General features: G+C 43.3%; 1 protein-coding gene across 2 annotated transcripts in view; it reads left to right on the forward strand.

Moving 5' to 3' along the window:
- The window catches only part of Arhgap44 (Rho GTPase activating protein 44), a 172,662-nt gene that overhangs the window by 91,017 nt on the left and 63,030 nt on the right, over nt 1-18,615 (forward strand). For both annotated transcript variants that reach the window (XM_076869168.1, XM_076869167.1), the window contains exons 4-5: nt 8,812-8,888; nt 16,864-16,975. In XM_076869168.1, coding sequence (XP_076725283.1) covers nt 8,812-8,888; nt 16,864-16,975 — 189 coding nt within the window. The remainder of the gene's footprint in view (nt 1-8,811; nt 8,889-16,863; nt 16,976-18,615) is intronic.

Below are 18,615 nucleotides of genomic sequence, written 5' to 3' on the forward strand. Positions count from 1 at the left end.
AGCTGATGTCAATCTCATCTCTGTTGACAGTTGTGTAAAGCACCCTATGCTTTCTCCTGTCTCCTGTTGAAGTACAAACACTGTTCTGTTAACTTTATCAGTCATTTCTTTTTCTCACTCCAGCCTTGGTTTCTTCTTTCTTAATAACACAGATGAGCATCCCTTCTCCAAAATGCTTGATCCAGAAATGTTTTGGAGTTCAGATATATATATATTTTTTTCTTTTTGGTACTGGGGAGTAAATCCAGGGATGCTCAACCACTGAGCACATACCCAGCCCTTTTTTGAATTTTATTTAGAGACCTTGCTATATTGCTGAGGCTGGCTTAGAACTTTTGATCCTCCTGCCTCGGCCTCCAGAGCCGATGGGATTATAGGCATGTGCCACCGTGCTCAGCCTGGATTTCAGATATTTCAATATTTGTGTGTACATAATGAGTTTTTTTTTTGGGGGGGTGGGGTGGGAGACAAGTCTGAACACAGAATTCTTAGCAAGGGGACCTGTGACAGTTGTTGGCAGGTCCTGAAGCTTGCAGCCACGTGTGTGCAGTTGAGCCTGCAAACTGGAAACCTATTTAGTTGACCTGGAAGAGGTTTGCAGTGGAAGGAGGTGCCCAAGCATGCGGAGATCAGGGATTTCACTGTACAGATTTTAACTGATCTTGTCAGTGATATCTTGGGCTGATCAGTCTTTATCATCATATGACTGAGTTAATGTTCTGAAAGTCAAAGAGCCATTTAAAGTTTAAAATGTTACTTTTGAAGTTTAAAGTATTCAACAGTCATAAAAAATTCCAAATCCTGACTCAAGAATTTTTTTTTCAGTTTTTTTTTCCCCTAAAACTGTGCATCAGAAGATTTAATAGGAAACATAACACTTATGAATTGCCTCAAATACTGGAATGTGAGCTCAGTTCTTTGTGATGGTTAGGTAGGGAACTGTGTCAGGATCTAAGGAACAGGGGGAAAGGAAGAAGGATAAAAAGACGGAAAGTAAATGAATATATAAAAGGGATCAGTTAAAGGGCAGAGGGAGAAATGAATGACCAAATGCGATGGAAGTGGGGTGTTAAGCACGGTCCAGGAGATGGGCAGTCACCCCCTGCCAGCTGACGTGAGCAGGGGTCAGCGCCTCTCATTCCTACAGTAGTCGGGGCATCTTGGGATTAGAAGGAGTAGATATCCATGCAGTCCTGTGCTTACTGGGATGCATATGAATCATTGCTTCCTGTTATTTCTCTTTTAAGAAGCTCATTCATTCTTCAATAGTTTAGTTATAATGTCCAACACTTAAACTTTTATCATACAGCTTTAGCAGTTTGGTGCTGAAAGTTATGGCTAGTTGCCGGATGGGAATGGGCACTTTTCTGTCACTCTCTCAGCGACCATAAAGAGCATCATCCTACTGTGGATATCGAGTTAGACCAGATTCCCTATGTAGGATGGAGAAGAGAAAAGGATATGAATGAGGCTTCCATTTTGCCTCACTTAATCCAAGCTAATAATTGGTTGGTTTATAGGTTCTTAAGATTGTCAGCATAATGAAGATGTTTTAAGCCCTTGCATGTCTTACAAGGAGGTCATGTCCAATAATCTGCTAGCATGTGCAAGTGTTTCTCCTCCTTATTGAGCGAATCTCAGAAAGTAGCTGTGTCATATATTCAGGTCAGTGCTTCGTGCTAGGAAGAGGAGCTCACTGGGAATACAGTGGTAGTTTTCCACCAGCAAGTGGCTGTTAGGAACAAGGGAAGGATGGCAGCACTTTTAAAAAGTGTACAACTGCTTCCAGGACAGGTCCAGTGGGTGCTAAGTCCCCAGAGACAGTAAGGATCTGACTTTTTTTTTTTTTTTTTCCCTTTGTAGTACTGGGGATTTAACCACTGAGCCCCAGATGTTTTTAGTTCTTGCTAAGTTGCCCAGGCTGGCCCCCAACTTGCAATCCTCCTGCTTCAGCTTCCCATCACTGTGGCCACCCCATCTGGCAGGAGTATGGTGTTCTCGAGAAACATAAAAGGTAGCCAAAGTGACTAGATCATAAGAAGAGGAAAGGGGCATGAGATGGGACCACAGGGGACCTAATCATGCTTTCTAGGCCATGGTGGGGATTTGGACGAAATGCCTAAGATTGGTGGAAAGCCAAGGTTTTACGAGGGAGTGATATGTTCAGATTCGTAGATGATTCTGTGATCAGTGAATGAGTGGGGTAGGGACCGTGGTAGATTATGAGAGCCAGTTAGACAAATATGGGACAGATCTAGGTGACAGCAGTGGGAACAGGGAAGATGGAGAGAGATCAGCTTACCTGCTAGGTGCTGGAGGTAGAATACCCAGACCTGGTAATTGAGTGGATGTGGGGTACGACAGGAGAGGAGGGGGTTCAAGTGCTTTGGCCTGAGTGACTAGTGAATCCATGAAGGTGAGATCACCCATCAAGGAAAACAGGGGAAGAGGACAAATGGCCTTTGAATCGAGATCCCCAAGAAGGGTGGCATTTCAAGCTCTATCAGAAGGATCTAGCAAAAGTCTGTCCACTTGTTCAGACCTGAATCCCCCACATGACTCTTTACTCTTCCCTCTTTCTATCTCATAGTCAGGCTTCCAGTAAATCTTGCTGACCCTCTTACAAAGAATTTCTGTTTCATTTTAGCATATACCACCCTTATCTGGGCAGCTGTCATTATATATCAGTTCCTTCCGGGTCTTCCACTCCAACTCCTCACCACCTCCTTTATGTTCCATCCTCTATAACAGTCCATGAGTATTTAAAATGGAAATCAAATCCTATCACTCTCTTGCCTAAATCCCACCAAAGGATTCCCACTGTAGAATAAAATCCGAACTCCTTTCTAGTTTTACGTCTTTTTCCTGCGTCCCTATAGCTCAGCTCTTGCTCCCTTCCCTGTCAGTCATCCTTCTCTTGCTGTGTTGATGTGTTACCGAACCCACTGAGCTGCGTCCCTCTTGGAGCCTTTGTGCTTCCTCTAGTCTTGATGGAATGCTCTATCCCACAAGTTCAGGCAAGCAGCTTTTTTATTGTTCAGTTCTCTGCTCAAATGTCACCTTCTCAGCAAATCTTTTCCCACCTATCTAATGCACCGGCTCCTTCCCTTCCCCCATCCCACCACCTAACATGATTATTTTCTTCATAGCACAAATTAGCATCTGAAATCGCTGTGATCACAGATTTCCGTCACTGATGTGTGAGCTCCATGGGAGCAGAGATCCCAATGTCTCTCTATTAGCTGTATTCTCAGTGCCTAAAACAGAGCCTACCCACTAGTAGGCAGTGATAAAAAAACAGATCTGTGTCATGAATGGATGACCTATGAGTCATTTAGTCATAGAACCTGCCTAACAGGCTGCCTAATCAATTTGAATCCTTCCTATTCTGTAACTGACCATTTAGCAGGACAGGTCTGAGGTGATCTCTGGGTCTGGCCACCCAAGGGTGAAGCTCAGCTCTGTACTGCTTCCTAATTTTGCCTGACCTTGAACAAGTTAATTACTTCATAAGCTTTAGTTTCTTCATTTCAAAAATGGTAATAACAACGGTGATTTCCTGCCCAGTAGGGCTGTTTGACAGATCAGGAGGCAGTGCCTACAATTGCCTGGCACAGTGCTTAAGTGGATATTAAAGCGATACAAGGTGCTGATTGCCATTGGTACTGCCCACTCTTTGGCTCATATGGCCATGGAGAACTAGTGAGCCCTGAGCAACTGTCCTGGGCTATGTCTTTTGGGAGCTAAATCATAAAAGTGCTTATTGCCTGGATTTAAACTTTGAGGACAATCGAAAGCAGTTTTTGGAGATAGAGAGGGTGTTTGGGGAACCGAGCAGATACCAAAATGACACGTTTTGCTTGGGTCATCTTTCAAACCGCATTGCTTATGCCCAAGGTAATGTTCAAGAGAATAGTCATCTCAGACTTGTCAGACTAATACATCCAAACTCGAGACAGTCTGTCTTTCCTTCTCTTATTTTTAAAGTTCTATTCGAACTCTAGAGGCAGGGGAAAAGCTATTTTTAGTACCTTCTCTTTGATTCTGAAAAATCACTGGCCAGCATGAAGTTTGCTAAGATGTTCGGTAATATTCACCGAGGACTGGCAGCAGCTATTTCAGGGTGGACCCTTGGCAGCAGAGGTAGACAGATTCCAGCAGCTCTTGTAGATCTTGGGGTGGTTTTTCACCCTTTGAAGACTGGATGTCCTTCTTTCATGAAGTGGGGTGTGGGAACAAAGGATGAAGAGAGAGAAATAATACCTCAGAGCTGGGCGGTCAGTGGCTTCCATAGGAATGCTGCTTTGTCTGGCTTCTCCTGGGCCCTCTATTGACTCTTGTGGACTTTCAGAAACAGAAACATTCGTACTTTATCGGGGGTTATAGTCCATTAACATCTTATCTCCTGCCTCTGATTATGGATGGCCCTCTCCCTTGTCATTCTTCCTTTGGTCAGTTGGGGGCATCTTTCCAATCTACTATTATCAAAGCATCTACACCAATAAAAACTCTATGTGATTTGTGCTGAGTTTTACCCATTTGACCCTGCTTCTCCCACCCTGGGAATGGACTTCACGCCCTCTAAATTTACCTCACACATCTCTCCTAGTAGCAGTTACACCATTGGTAGAGGACTTGAGTAAATAACGTTGTCATCTTCATTCAGTGATCTGTGTAGCCATTAAAGCACATAAACAAAAGAGCGAGACAGCTCTATAAGTAACAATAGGAATGATATGAAGATACCTCTGTGTGAAAAGGGAATCCAGGCACAGAGCGGTATACCTAGTTAGGCTAACATTTGTGGGGGGAAGTACCCAATAAAAATGGATATACAAATACACACACACAAAATTGGATCTTCTTAGAATATTGGTGGAAGGATACATAAAAGTCTGGTCCCTGTCATGGTATCTGGTGAAGGTGGATTATCTGATGAGAACAACTCAGAGGAGGGAAAGTGTTTTGGCTCATGGTTTCAGAGGTTCAGACCATGGTTGGCCAAATCCAGTGCTCTGGACCTGAGAGGAGTCAGAGCAAAGGGGATGATGGAGGAAAGCCGCTCAGTTCATGGCAACCAGGTAGCAGAGAGAGAGAGGGAAGAGAAGGGGCTTCAGGGAGGATGTACCCCTCCAGGGCACACCCCCAGTGACCCACCTCTTCTAGCTGCACCACCTGCCTGCAGTTAGCACCCATTCAGTGCATTTAGGTTTCAGCTCTCATAATCAATTCACTTCACTTCCTGCGGGAACACAGGAACCTTTGGCGGATACCCCATATGCAAACCATAATACGTACGCATCTGTTTCCTACTCGGAAATTCATGTATTTGATATGGATAGATAAGTAGACGAGATAGAGAAAGAGAAATGTTATTCTCTTTGTTTCTTAAAATCTTTGAGAATTAAAAGGCAGTTGGAACAGAAAGAATTTTGTAGTACTTTGTCACTTAATGCTCTCCTCTTTGTCACGTAAGAGCATCAAATGTCAGCATGGGTGTTGAGTGACTAGAAGTAAGGTTACTTTCAAACGTTTTTGGTCTGAATTTTGTGACCCCTCAGGGCTCTGATCCACTTTAGGGTCCTTCACGATCAACTTTAGGGTCCCTTCCGGGGCTGTTCTTATTCTGTTGATATTGACCTTCACACCTTGGTTACCTGTCACCCTCCAGGGCTCTGATCCACTTTAGGTCCTTCATGATCAACTTTAGGGTCCTTCTGGGGCTGTTCTTGTTCTGGTGATATTGACCTTCACACTTTGGTCACCTGTCACAGGCACAGTTTTCGGCTCAGCTCAGACTGGACCAATTAGACTAGTCTTTTTCCATATTTGAAAAAACTCTACTCACCTTCTGGGGTATTTCTCCGAATGACGTCTGTCCTGGGCTATCTGAAGTCCTCCGTGATAGGCAGAGTCCTCCTTACTGCTTTGTCAAAATTTGAAGACATTCAGGAAACCGGAAGTCTTACCTTGAAGGCAGGTCTGGAGCTATGAACATTCATCTCAAATCAAAATGGCCTTTATGTGACTTACCGATGTCCTGAATATACTGACATTCTGGTGGAGCATCTTCACTGGTTTTTGGGATATTTGAGGAACTTGGAAATTACACCCAGTTTCTCAGCCTTGGCACTCTTGAAACTCTGAGTCTAGTAATTCTTTGCTGTGCATCCTGGGACGGTCTCTACCCACCTGATGCCAATAGCATCTTTCACATTGTAACAACTAACCGTGTCTCCAGATACAGAAGGTAGAGCAAGAACAAAGCTCAGCGTGTTCATAACACATTGGCACAGCTGAGGAGTGATGACTGACAGGGAAGGAGGCCCATAGAGATACAGGTATAAGATGGATGTCCCTAGGACCAGGTCACCCTAGTTGAGAATCAGTACCTTAATCTATACCCTCTCTATGACCCCATATTGGGATATTAAGCCTGCTTTTGTTAAAAACACATTTTATTTATCTACATTTTTATAACATACTTTTGTGACCAGAAATGTTGGGAGGGTTTCCCCGTGCCACGTAATTCTTCTACTCTGAATCCTAGCTGGGTGTGAACCCTAGCTGGTTGTCCTACAATTCAGTTCAATTCGGACACTCTCTACCTGGAGTTTCTGTCATATCCCACAAGTGTAGGGCTCAGTTCCACAAAACAGCTCCCTCCCCCTCACCTTAGATGCCAGTTGTGAACCCTGGCCTCTGGCATTGGTGATCGACCCTTCATAAGTTGAGGTTTCTGTGACCCCTCCTCGATTTGTATCACACACGGGAATGGCTCACAGGACTTGTATCAGTCAGCTTATTATAAATGGTATCATGAAGGGAACAGGTGAGCAGCCAGATGAAGAGATGCAGATGTTTATTCCGTGTCTTCCCCACTGGGGTTGCCGTAAGGGCAGTGTCTAGCTTGGCTCACTGCTGGTGTAGTGTGTGCCTATCTTCCATATAGCAGTTCCCTAGGAGTGACACCAGGAAGGTCTGGGCTGGGCATCGTGCAGCACTTTCCATTTGAAGGATGGTCCATATGGCCACAAAGAGTGGAAAATTCAAGGATATGCCAACAGTCCCGACCTTGTTGATTTTCTTGTGCTGTCTACCTGCGTGTGCTTTTGTGCTGGTTGGTCTTGGCTCCATAAGGAGGGGGCTTTTTTTTTTTTTTTTTTTTTGGAGGGGGTTTTTTCAAACCCAGCGGGTGCTTAACCACTGAGCCACATCCCCAGCCCTTTTTATTTTTTATTTAGAGACAAGGTCTCCCTGAGTTGCTTAGGTCCTCACTAAGTTGCTGAGGCTGGCCTTGAACTTGTGATCCTCCTGCCTCAGCTTCCTGAGCCTCTGGGATTGCAGGTGTGAGCCACCATGCCCATCAGGAGAGGGCTTTTGACATTTAGAAAGGGATGGGCCATGCCACGTTTTTTTAGTAGTGTGCCTTTCCCTTCCCACAACATAAAATTTACCCTTGTAGCTGGGTATGGTGGTACAGGCCTGTAATCCTGATAGCTTGGAAGGCTGAGGCAGAAGGATTGTAGCTTCAAAGCTAGCCTCAGCAACTCAGTGAGACCTTGTCTCTAGATAAAATATTTCAAAAAGGGCTGGGGATATGGCTCAGTGGTTAAGTACCCCTGGGTTTATCCCCAGTACCAAATAAATAAATAATAATATTGTAAAGTGTACAGTGATTTTAACAATAGTATACACACACCCTAGTTGTAGGTCATTCTCATCATTCCAAAAGGAAACCCTGGACCCTTCCCTTCCAGCCCTTGGTAACCACGAATATAATTTTTGTCTATATGAATTGACTTATCATGGATATTTCATATAAATGGGATCATACAATATGTGTCTTGTGTCTGGCATATATCACTTAGCATGAGGTTTTTCTTCAAGGCCATCTATATTGTAGCATGTGTCAGGACTTTGTTCCTTTTATAGCTGAAGAATATTCCATGGTTTGAATAGACCACATTTTGTTATCCATTCCTCCATCTGTAGATGTTTGCATTGTTTCCACTTTTTGACTGTTATAAAAAAATGCTGCTGTTCACACACATATTTTGTTTGTATGTCTGTTTTCACGTATTTGGGGAGTATATCCAGGAGTGGAACTGCTAGGCCACAGGGTAATGTGGTCCAGCCTGTTGAGATACTACTAAGCTTTTCCACAGTGCCGTGTCAATTTATATTTCCACGAGCCACACGTTTCCCCATATGCTCACCAATGCTTATTGTCTGTTTTTAAAATACATTAATATCGTTACATCCATAGTATCTCATGATGACCTCAGTTGTACTTCCCTAGTGGCTGATGAGGTTAAGCTGCTTTTCTTGTGCTAGCTGGCCACTTGTATATTGTCTGTGGAGAGTACCTTTATTTTGACTTTCTTCACAGTGAAATTGTATGTGAACAGTTTTCTCTCTTCATTGAAATCTGCTTTGTTTGTGAAGTGGGGCTGATAGACTGAGAAAGAAGTTAAGTGTTGGAAAGTAATGCCTTGCTCAAGTCTTGGTTAACTTTGAGATGCTCTCCTTTTTTCCTACTTGCTATTGTATTTCATTCTACAATGTAGTGTGTAAACCGTAGGGTTATTTTCCAAAGTGATGCCTTTAATTTAGTTTTAGTTTTCTGAATTTTGAGACCTCTTAGTGCATCTCATCATCATGTGCTCTGTTTTAGGTTCAAACATAAAGTCAGTTTGTTTCTTAGCTCACATGAAGTCTGACATAAGGTACCCGACTTCTTGCCGTTGTAGAGTACCAGTGGGTGACCACTAGAAATAATTCTCATGATGCTCTTTGTTTCCTTTACAGAAAAAGTTGCCTTTGACGACACTGGCTCAGTGTTTGATGGAAGGGTCAGCTATCCTGGGAGATGACACGCTTCTTGGGTAAGGTATCACCCTGTGTGGGTTTGTGCCAAGTCTGGGTAAGTCCCCATGGTAACCAAGGGGACTAGAAATCCTCAGGAACCACGGAGCACACCTGAACTCCGGCCAGGGACTTGCATGGGGAAGGAGAAAGTGTTACCATGGAGAAATCAAAATCCACTCACCTGGAGAGTCATAGTGTCCGTGCAGTGAGGCAAGTCCTGGTAGAGAAATTAACATAAAACCGGTGAAGGGCAGTTAAAACCCCCAGGCCTTCAATGCAAGCAAGCGGCCACCTCTCAGTGTCAGATGTCAGAACTTAGCGCATCCCCCAGGAGACGAAGCCTTGCGGGTGGTGAGCTCACGGTAAAGCACACTAAAAATAGCCTCCCCAGAGAGCACCACAGATTCACCTACAGTCAGCACCGTCAGTACCCTAAGGACCTAAGGTAACACGACAGTATGGAATAAAGTGTAAAATAATGACTTAACATGAAATTCCACATCAGCGAAAGGCAAGGAAGATCCTTGATGCAAGAGTCAAATAATAGAAGGGGAGGGGAAAAAAAAGAATGGGTGGAAATTAATAAAAACCAAGGAATGGATGTCTTAAAATCAAAGTTATCTATGCTGATATTCTTAAAACTTGGTTGACATTAACCGGAGGTGTCACAAACTGGTGAGCTTGGAGACAGATCTGAAGCTGACATCCAGCAGGGGCACCCTGAAGGACAGGAGGTAGGGAACAGGCATAATTAGATGGAGAAGCGTAGGGGAGGGGGACGCATAAGCAGGGCACTGGGTGTGTGAGGAGTTCCTGGAGAACAAGTGTGGAGGAGGAGGAAGTTTGCAGTTGAATTTTTTTTCTTTTCTAGTTTGAAAGAAAAATCTCAGGATTTAAAGAACACCAAAAAGTCCCATTTGAGATCAATAAAAAGAAATTCACCCCTGGGCATAGGGTAGTAAAACTCCAGGTTATAAACAAAACAGAGAAATTTACAAATCAGTCAGAGACAGAAGATGGTGACCCATGAAAGAGCAGTGAAACGGATAACAAACTATTCCTCAGTCAAAATAAATGCCAAGAGCTAACGGAGGAATATCTCCAGCAGTGAGGAAAATACAAGAAACCTAGAATTCTGCAATATCGTTAGTCAAGGCACTAGGGAATGAGACTGAGAAAATTATGTTACATCTGTATGCAAATATGGTGTGATGAACCCCACTAGTATGTATAATTACAATGCGCCAATCAAAAAATTAATAACAAAAATGTTTTTAAAAAATAGGGGAAAAGTAAAGATATTTTTAGTCAAGGATTTACGACTTGCATTGTTCAATCACTTTACTAGTGTAGTTTCATGGTGTAAGTTAAGGCTTTGTCAAACAGATTATGTACAGAGGAAAGTTGGGAAGTGCAAATAGCAAGGTATAATTTAAAACTTGGTGAAAGTGTTATAGGGAAGGGGACAATTTCTTTTTCCCTCCAACTGTTTGAGGTTCTTTGGCTGAGGTTCTACAAATTGGGTTGACCAAAGACAGAGCCATGACAGAAGAGCATACACCTTTCATCAATATTGTTACAGGCATCCTAGGTCAGAGGCCTGACTCTAGGGGTCCCAACTAAGTGGGTCTAGCCATTCCTCTTAGAAAACCAAGGGGAAAAGGTCATGGTGAAAGTAGGAAAGGAAGCTAACCAATATGGCCCTGTTGGGAAGGCAACGTGAGATCCAGCGTCTCAGCGCTGTCGTTGCTGTCTTTGGGTAGTGGACAGGAGCTTTGAGTTCTTTTCCCTTGAGGGGCCAGTTTTCACTGGCTCAGGATGCTTGTTTATCAGACCTGTGATCTGGATGGGGGTGATGACTGGGGACTTCTGGGCATCAGTTCAGGGTGCCTAGAAGCGTGCTGCAAATCTTGTCTCAGTCTTTAAGGGGAAAGAGACAGATTAGGTAAACTTAGGGCTAATAAACCTTGTAGTACTACTTTTTCGATGAGCACTCCCTAAATAATGAACATGTAGATTACATGCAGAACTGGAGAGGGGCGTGACCCAAAGATAAAGTAAGAAAAGAGACACAAAATCAAGGCAGAGATGCCCAGCTTTGCCCTGCTTTGATTACTCGTAGGGCATCTGTGTACCTAAGAGTCAGTACTTTTAGCCAAGGCATCTTTTCTAAGTCCCTGTTGTGATATGTGTAGCACATACACATGGCAGAACGCAGTGATGAGTAACAGAGGAGTGATTGGAACGTGGGCTCACACAGCATCTTCACAGAAGAACAGTCATTTTTGGAGAAATGACAAGACAAAGGAAAAGGAGTTTCCTGGATGAAAGACTGTGGGAAGGTAAATCTATGGGGAACTAATGGAGTATAAGGACTAGTTAACTGGTGATGCCTTGTGGTTTTCTCTGGCTCCATCTTGGGGCTAATTAGGGCCTAAAGTTGTTTCCTGGGATTTACTTCTGTTGTTTCTGGTAGAGAGAGAGGTTAGTCAGTTTTCTGTCACTGTGACAAAATACCTGAGACAATCCATTTAAGAGAATGACAGAATTATTTTGGTTTATGGTTTTAGATGTTTCTGTACATGGTTAGCTGGCTCCACTGCTTTTGGGCCTGTGATGAGACAGAACATCATGGTGGGGGAGAACATGGCTGAGCAAAGCTACTTACTTCAGGATGGCCAGGAAGTAAAGAGAGAGGAAGAGACTGGGATCCCAACATCCCCTTTAAGAGCATGCCCGAATGAGGTATCACACATTCCTATAATACCAGAAGCTCTGGAGGCTGAGGCAGGAGGATGGCATGTTCAAAGCTCACCTCAGCAAGTTAGTAAGGCCCTAAGCAACTTAGAAAGATCCTGTGTCATAAATAAATAAATAAATAAATGAATAAATAAATAAATAAATAAAAAGAAAGAAAGAAAGAAAGAAAGAAAGAAAAAGAAAGAAGTGTTAAAGTGTTAGGGATGTGGCTCTGTGGCTAAGCACCCGGGACCCAGGTTCAATTCCTGCCCCCCCCCAAAAAAAAAGCTTGCCCCCAGGGATCTGACTGCCTCTGATTAGGCTCCACCTCTTAGTTTCTACCACCTTCCACTAGTGCCACAGGAGGGTGGCTAACTCTTTAACACATGGACCTTTGAAGGCCATTTAAGACTCAAAGCATAACAAGAGGAAAGGGGACACACTTTTGTATGTGTATGTTCCACTTTAGGCAAATAGAGGGAGGCAGAAAGCTCTTAAAAAAAATCTGCTGCTTTTCAGTTGCATTCAGATCAAAATAATCTTATGCCAAAGAGGTGTATTTTGGTGGGCGGGGGGGGGCGGGGAGGCTTACTCTGTTGCCCTTAATGTAAAGAAGATAAGCATTGAATCAAAAGCCAGGAATGTTAGGGTGATTAATTCAGGGGGGTAGATGATAAGCAAAGTAAGACTAAAATACTAGATAATAATAACTTGAAACATCAGAGGGGGAGTCTGTATTACCAGATCTTACGTTGTTTAAAAGAAGACAGGAGGCTGGGATTGTGGGGCTTCGTGGCAGAGCACTTGCCTCGCACGTGTGAGGCCCTGGGTTTGATCCTCAGCGCCGCATATAAGTAAATAAAAAATAAAGGTCCATCGACAACTAAAAAATATTAAAAAAAAAAAAAAGACATAAAAGAGGAGTAGATATAGCTTCCAAACTAGTAGAAAGATGAAAAAGGATATAAACTGGAGGAAAAAGAAAACCCACAACAAAAACTATTAGAGGAACTAAAAGAGAAAAAAGTAAGTGAAGGAAACCATGATAAATAGGAAACGGAGAGTCATAATGAAAGCAGTTGCCGTGTGCATGCAGCAGTCATCAAAGATGACCACAAAATAAACATGAAATCCTATTACGTGATGTTCCCAAGAGGCTTGTCCAGGACACAGTGATGGAGCAAGGTTGGAAGTAAAGATCAGCGACTGAATACACATCCGATTTTATTTCCTTCCAATAAACTATAATAAAGAGTTATATATATATATATTTTTTTTCCTTAAAAGATATAAAACTACTGGGTGCAGTGCCTCACACCTGTAATCCAAGCTACTTGGGCGATGGAGGCAGGAGGGATTGCAAGTTTAAGACCAGCCTGGGCAACTTAGCAAGACCCTGACTAAAAAATAAAAGGGGCTAGGGATGTGGCTCAGGGGTAGAGCACCCTGGGTTCAATCTGCATGCAATACCACACATAGAACACACATGCAAAAACCCCCTAGCCACAGACCAAGCATGGTGGTGCACGCCTGTAATCCCAGCAGCTTGGGAGGTTGAGGCAGGAGGATTGCGAGTTCAAAGCCAGCCTCAGCCATTTAGCAAGGCCCCTGTCTCTAAATAAAAAAAATTAAAAGGATTTTATTTTTATTTCATTTTTTAGGATTTTATTTTTATTTTTATTGAGGATGTGGCTCAGTCGTTAAGTGTTCCTGGGTTTCATCACTAGTACCTCACACACAGTGCACGTGCAAATGATCTAACCACAGTGGTAAGGAAAACAAGAGAAAGTTTATCAGCAAAATAACTTTGTGAGCTGTGAAGATCTCGAACAGTGAGGAAGTGCTAGGGATGTAGCTCAGTTGCAGAATGGTGCCTGGCCTGCAGGCACCACTCCCTTTTCACTCCTACCAAGGTCTGGTTCAGAAAACTGACCCCCAAGCCTAAAGTGGTATGAAGAGATCTGACCTAATATACACCAGGAAATACTGACAGTGCTTAGGAATTGGTGGTACTGGGGACATTTGGTCTTTGAGGGTGGAGTGGGTGAGTTAGGATAATGAATGCATGGGGGGTGCTTTTTAAGTGCCATGTGATCACTGAAACCCTGCCCTCTGCACACCTCCTGGAAATATCTCTTCCCCCCAGACAGTCACGTCTGCAGGTTTATTGTTTCTTGGCGGTGAAAGGAAACATCACTGGATCTTGCTCGAAAGATGCTGAGAGACTCCTCCGTGCTCACTCCCCTCTTACCAGGCCCCAGGCTTTATCCTCCAGGCAAGAAATTAGAGAGGCATTCTCTAGGAATCTGAGCAGCCCCAAAAGAAGGATCTGAAGCTTTCAGGACAGTGATGGAGGTAGTGCCCCAGTTAATGGCCGACCAAATCATCCTTCAGGCAAGCTCGCAGCCCACAAGTTTTCCTCCCTTACGCTGAATGCGTTCTATGTTCGTCTCCACCTGGAATCTAAGCAGCCACCAGAGATTCCCAGATGTGTGAGGAAAGTCTTGAACCTGAATCCTGGAGACCAAAACAGTTCAGGGTGGGGGAAATGCCATTTGGATGAAATAGAGATTGTCTGGGGAAGGAGAAGATTTCAAGACTACTATTCATGATTTCAAGGGGTAAAAGAAGATGGTCTATCCATGGATTAAAATCAGGATATTAGTACAAGAAGTTTATAGGGAAGAAACTTGCAGAGATCAAAAACAAGCTCATAGAAATGAGGAAAAATATGAGAGCAGATGTGAAACTCTCAGTAGAAGGTTTGACGATAAATTGGAGGAAATTACCCAGAAAAATCAAGCAAGAAAACAAAGACACAGCAAATAGAAAAAGTTGGAAAATTAGAGGACTAATTCAGGAAGACTTTGCCTGAATATCAGGAGTTCTTAGAAAAGTCAAGAATGAAATAATATTAAAAGTTATTATTGTAGGGGCTAGGGATATATAGCTCAGTTGGTAGAGTGCTTGTCTCCCATGCACAAGGCTCTGGGTTCAACCCCCAGCCCCACAAAACAAACAAACAAAAAGTTTTTATTATTATAAAAATAATTCCAAAGCATTTTCCGGACTTGAAGTTTCTATATTGAAAAGGCCCATTGAATTCCCAATATAATGGGAAAAAATTAAACCTATGCTGAGACTCACAATTATGAATACGGGTGACAGAAGATTTTATTCCTGCTAGGGAAAAAAAAATGTCATATTTCAACAAGCCAGAATTATGAATACTTCCCGATTCACAATGAATCTAGAAGATTATTAAGAAGTGCCCTCAGAATTCTGAAGGAAACACTTCTCAGCCTCAAATGCAATATCCTGCCCTAGTATCAATCTGTGTGAGGGCAGAGGACAATATTGAGATACATGAGATCTGAAGACTTGGCTTCCCGCACACTCTTTGTTCTCAGGGAGCTAAGGGCATCGTGAAGATGTAACCAAGAAAGACGTAGACATAAGATGACAGGGCATCCAGCACAGGACACAGGGACAGAGAACCCTAGGAAATGCTGAAGGAAGATGTCAGGATGATAACTGTTACCGAGGGATAGGGAGAGAAGCCAAGAGAACCTGGTCAGGCCGTGCAGTCCAGGAGACAGGAATTCAAGGAGACAGAATTCCTTCACGTCAGAGGTGGTTCACTATCTTAAGAGACAAATTAGGAAGGTGTCAGGGATGTCAGGCTTAACACGTACACAGAAAATGAAACAAGCAGACTGAAACAAGGAATTATTCACTCTAGGGAGAGCAGATAACGTGGGCAGGAAGGACCAGTAATCATAGTATGGTACTCAGCTCAACCCCCCAAACAGGCTGAGTCGCCCTATGTGAAATGCTTGGGAACAAGTTTTTCTGACTTGGGATTTTAACAGGAATTTGGAATATTTGCATAGATCAGTTAAAAACATCTCTAATCTGAAAACTCTAAATCTACAATGCTCCAACGTCCAAAACTCTGAAAACTGCAGGTTTTTTGATTAGGAATCATACCCTGTAATATAGTCAAAATATAAATACTGAATATGTACTGGTATAAATAAATGGAGGGAGGGTAAATGTAATCAAAGATAAAGTCATATTTTTCATAGTTGATGGTCAGTAGCTTTAGGACAGGGCTTTAGCTTAAGGTTTTAAAAATTAAGAAGTAAGCTGGGTTTGGCAGTGCAAGCCTATCATTCCCAGTGGCTCTGGAGGCTGGGGCAGGAGGATCAGAAGGTCAAAGCCAGCCTCAGCAATTTAGCCAGGCCCTATGCAAGACCCTGTTTCAAAATAAAAAAAATTAAAAGGGTTAGGGAGGTGACTCAGTGGTTAAGCACCTCTGGTTCAATCCCTGGCACTTAAAAAAAAAAAAAATCAATAAGTAATATTAGACATACAGGGGTAAGGACCAGAAAATCAGATAAAAGATACCATTAAAAAGTTACAAAGATAAAACCACAATCTGGGAGTTGACATTTGCATCCGACGATGAAAAGGTGTTAGAATCTAATCTACATTCACCAGCTTACGTGCAAATGTCCAAAGAATTTCTAGCCAGGCACGATGGCACTCGCCTGTAATCCTAGTGGCTGAGGCTGAGGCAGGAGGATCATGAGTTCAAAGCCACTTAAAACTTGCGAGGCCCTAAGCAACTCAGCGAGACCCTGTCTCTAAAAATAAATAATATGCCAACATAAAAAAATTAAAAAAACAAACAAAAAAGCTAGGGATGTCTCAGTGATTAAGGCCCCTGGGTTCAATCACAGTGCCAAAAAAAAAAAAAAATTTTTTTTTTTTTTTTTTTGGAAAATTTTTCTCCCCTTACTTTTCCATGGGATAATTAACTGCCCATCTTGTACTAATTAAATCTTCATGGCTTAGGAGCAAGGGAGTTTTGGTATGTGTTTGAAGATGCTGGTGTGTTAGTGGGTCAGTTGGGTCAATCTTAACTAGTTTCTCCAGGATTCCCAGGGGACGGATTAAAAACATCTGGTTCTTTTTAGGTCTGTGGCTTAGACGTACACGAATCTATTTTATCCACATTTCTGTTATGTTTTCCCAAAATGTCCCCTTTTGTTCCAGGCACAAAGGGAGTCCTCAGCACTGTTGGGAAGCACTGATAATTTCAGAAGTGGAGACAGTTGAATCAGGGAGTCACTGACTGCTGTGGGAATCAACTGGCTTATTGACATTGACTTGGGCAAAGTTGACCCCCGCAGGGCAACATTGTTGTCTTCAAGGATGTTCAGTCTTGTATTTCCCCCTTTGTTACAGGAAGATGCTGAAACTCTGTGGAGAGACCGAGGACAAGCTGGCTCAGGAGCTGATACATTTTGAATTGCAAGTGGAGAGAGATGTGATTGAGCCCCTGTTTCTGCTGGCTGAGGTGAGAGGCAGGAATGAGGCCCAGGCCGTGTGACCCTGGGAGGGCCCAGGGGGAGCTGCCTGGCTCACCCCTCCTGCAGCCTGATTGCTATTTCCATCCCGTTCCTCATTCCACCACCTTCTGTCTTTCATAAGGAATCGTCACCACCTGGCCCCATGGTCAGGGTTCCCAGATACGGCAGCCCTTGCCACACTTCACCATGGCTCCCCCTCATATGCATTTCATGTTGCCGTTCTGATGGGGAAAGATGTAAACATGGCTGCTTCACTTCCTTTCCTGCTCCTAGTCCTGTCTGCCACCACCCCCCTGCCCCCTTCATCTCTAGTGAAGCGAATGGCCGCCTGTCCTCAGAGGGAGTCTGGGATCTGTGAGGCCTCTTGTGGGTAATGTTTCATGGTCTTTTCTCTTTGGACTTTCAAGTACTCTCCATTAAACTATCAAGCTAGCTTCATGACTGTGTGGCAGATTTGCTGACTTCTGCCAAGTGCAATTTTACCAAGGAAGACCAGAGATAGTTGGGGAGTTTGATTTGCCTAGGACCCTGGGCTCCTCCCAGTTGTCTTTAACCGGCCATATGAGACCTAAGCACTGCGCTACCTGTGCACAGTTGGGTATCCCCAGCTTTATGCGGCTCTTGAGTATTTTAAACATGGTTAGTGCAACACAGTGCAATTCAGTTTTTAACCTTATTTAATTTTTGTTAATTTAGATTTGAGTGTCACAGAGCTGCCTGTGACTGGAGGCCACGGTGCTGGGCAGCATTGCCCTCAACCGCGTCTGGCTTCCTCTCTGGATCACCCCTAGTATATCCACATCCCCTGGTATTCTTTCTCAGACAGAGGTATAGATGGTTACTTAAGGACCTAGAGGTAATCGGAGACGAAAGTCTTACTGTAATACTTTGACATAGGTTGACATAGACCAGCTCCAGTATTCTGGGTTCCATCCTGTGGCCAGGCATCGCCTAGATTAGAATATTCATGAGAGACCCTGTGCTCCTCATAAGGCAGGATAGGACAGAGTTCTGGCCAAAGCCCGAAGCAACCCCAGGAGCAAGGATGACCCAGAAACAAGGCCGATTCTCCTGCATGACTTGTAGGAAGACACGCCTTGCTCCCCAGCCTTGCTCTGGTCCTAGGTGCAGACTCAGCCCGTCCGCAGGCACTCCAACTCCCCCTTGGTGCAGGAAGTTGGTGCTCTCAGCACCCCACCCCATCTCTGCTCCACAGAGTGAATGGAACACTTCAGGGAAGGTTGGGTTTTCCTCACATTTTCCATATATATATATATATATATATATATATATATATATATATATATGAAAAAGAAAATAGCCTGAGATGATTTTAGTTCAATTTACGGCCAATTTTCTTTTTTAATTCTCACATCCTGCCCTACTTTTGCTGGGCCTGGAACCAAAATCCTGCAATGGAATGTTCAGGGAAGTCATTTTTAGAAAGAAAAATATAAAAAGAGCATCCACATACAACCAAGTTGGAAGTACTCATCACAGAGGAAAACCAGGATGGCAGTGTTTATTCATTTATTTACTTTGGGAAAAAAAATCTTACTTTATTTCTATAAATATCCAAATATGCCTACTTTATTCATGCAAATATAAAATGTCTGTGTTCTTGCTG

Source organism: Callospermophilus lateralis, chromosome 11 (assembly GCF_048772815.1).
Source record: "Callospermophilus lateralis isolate mCalLat2 chromosome 11, mCalLat2.hap1, whole genome shotgun sequence".
NCBI lineage: Eukaryota > Metazoa > Chordata > Mammalia > Rodentia > Sciuridae > Callospermophilus > Callospermophilus lateralis.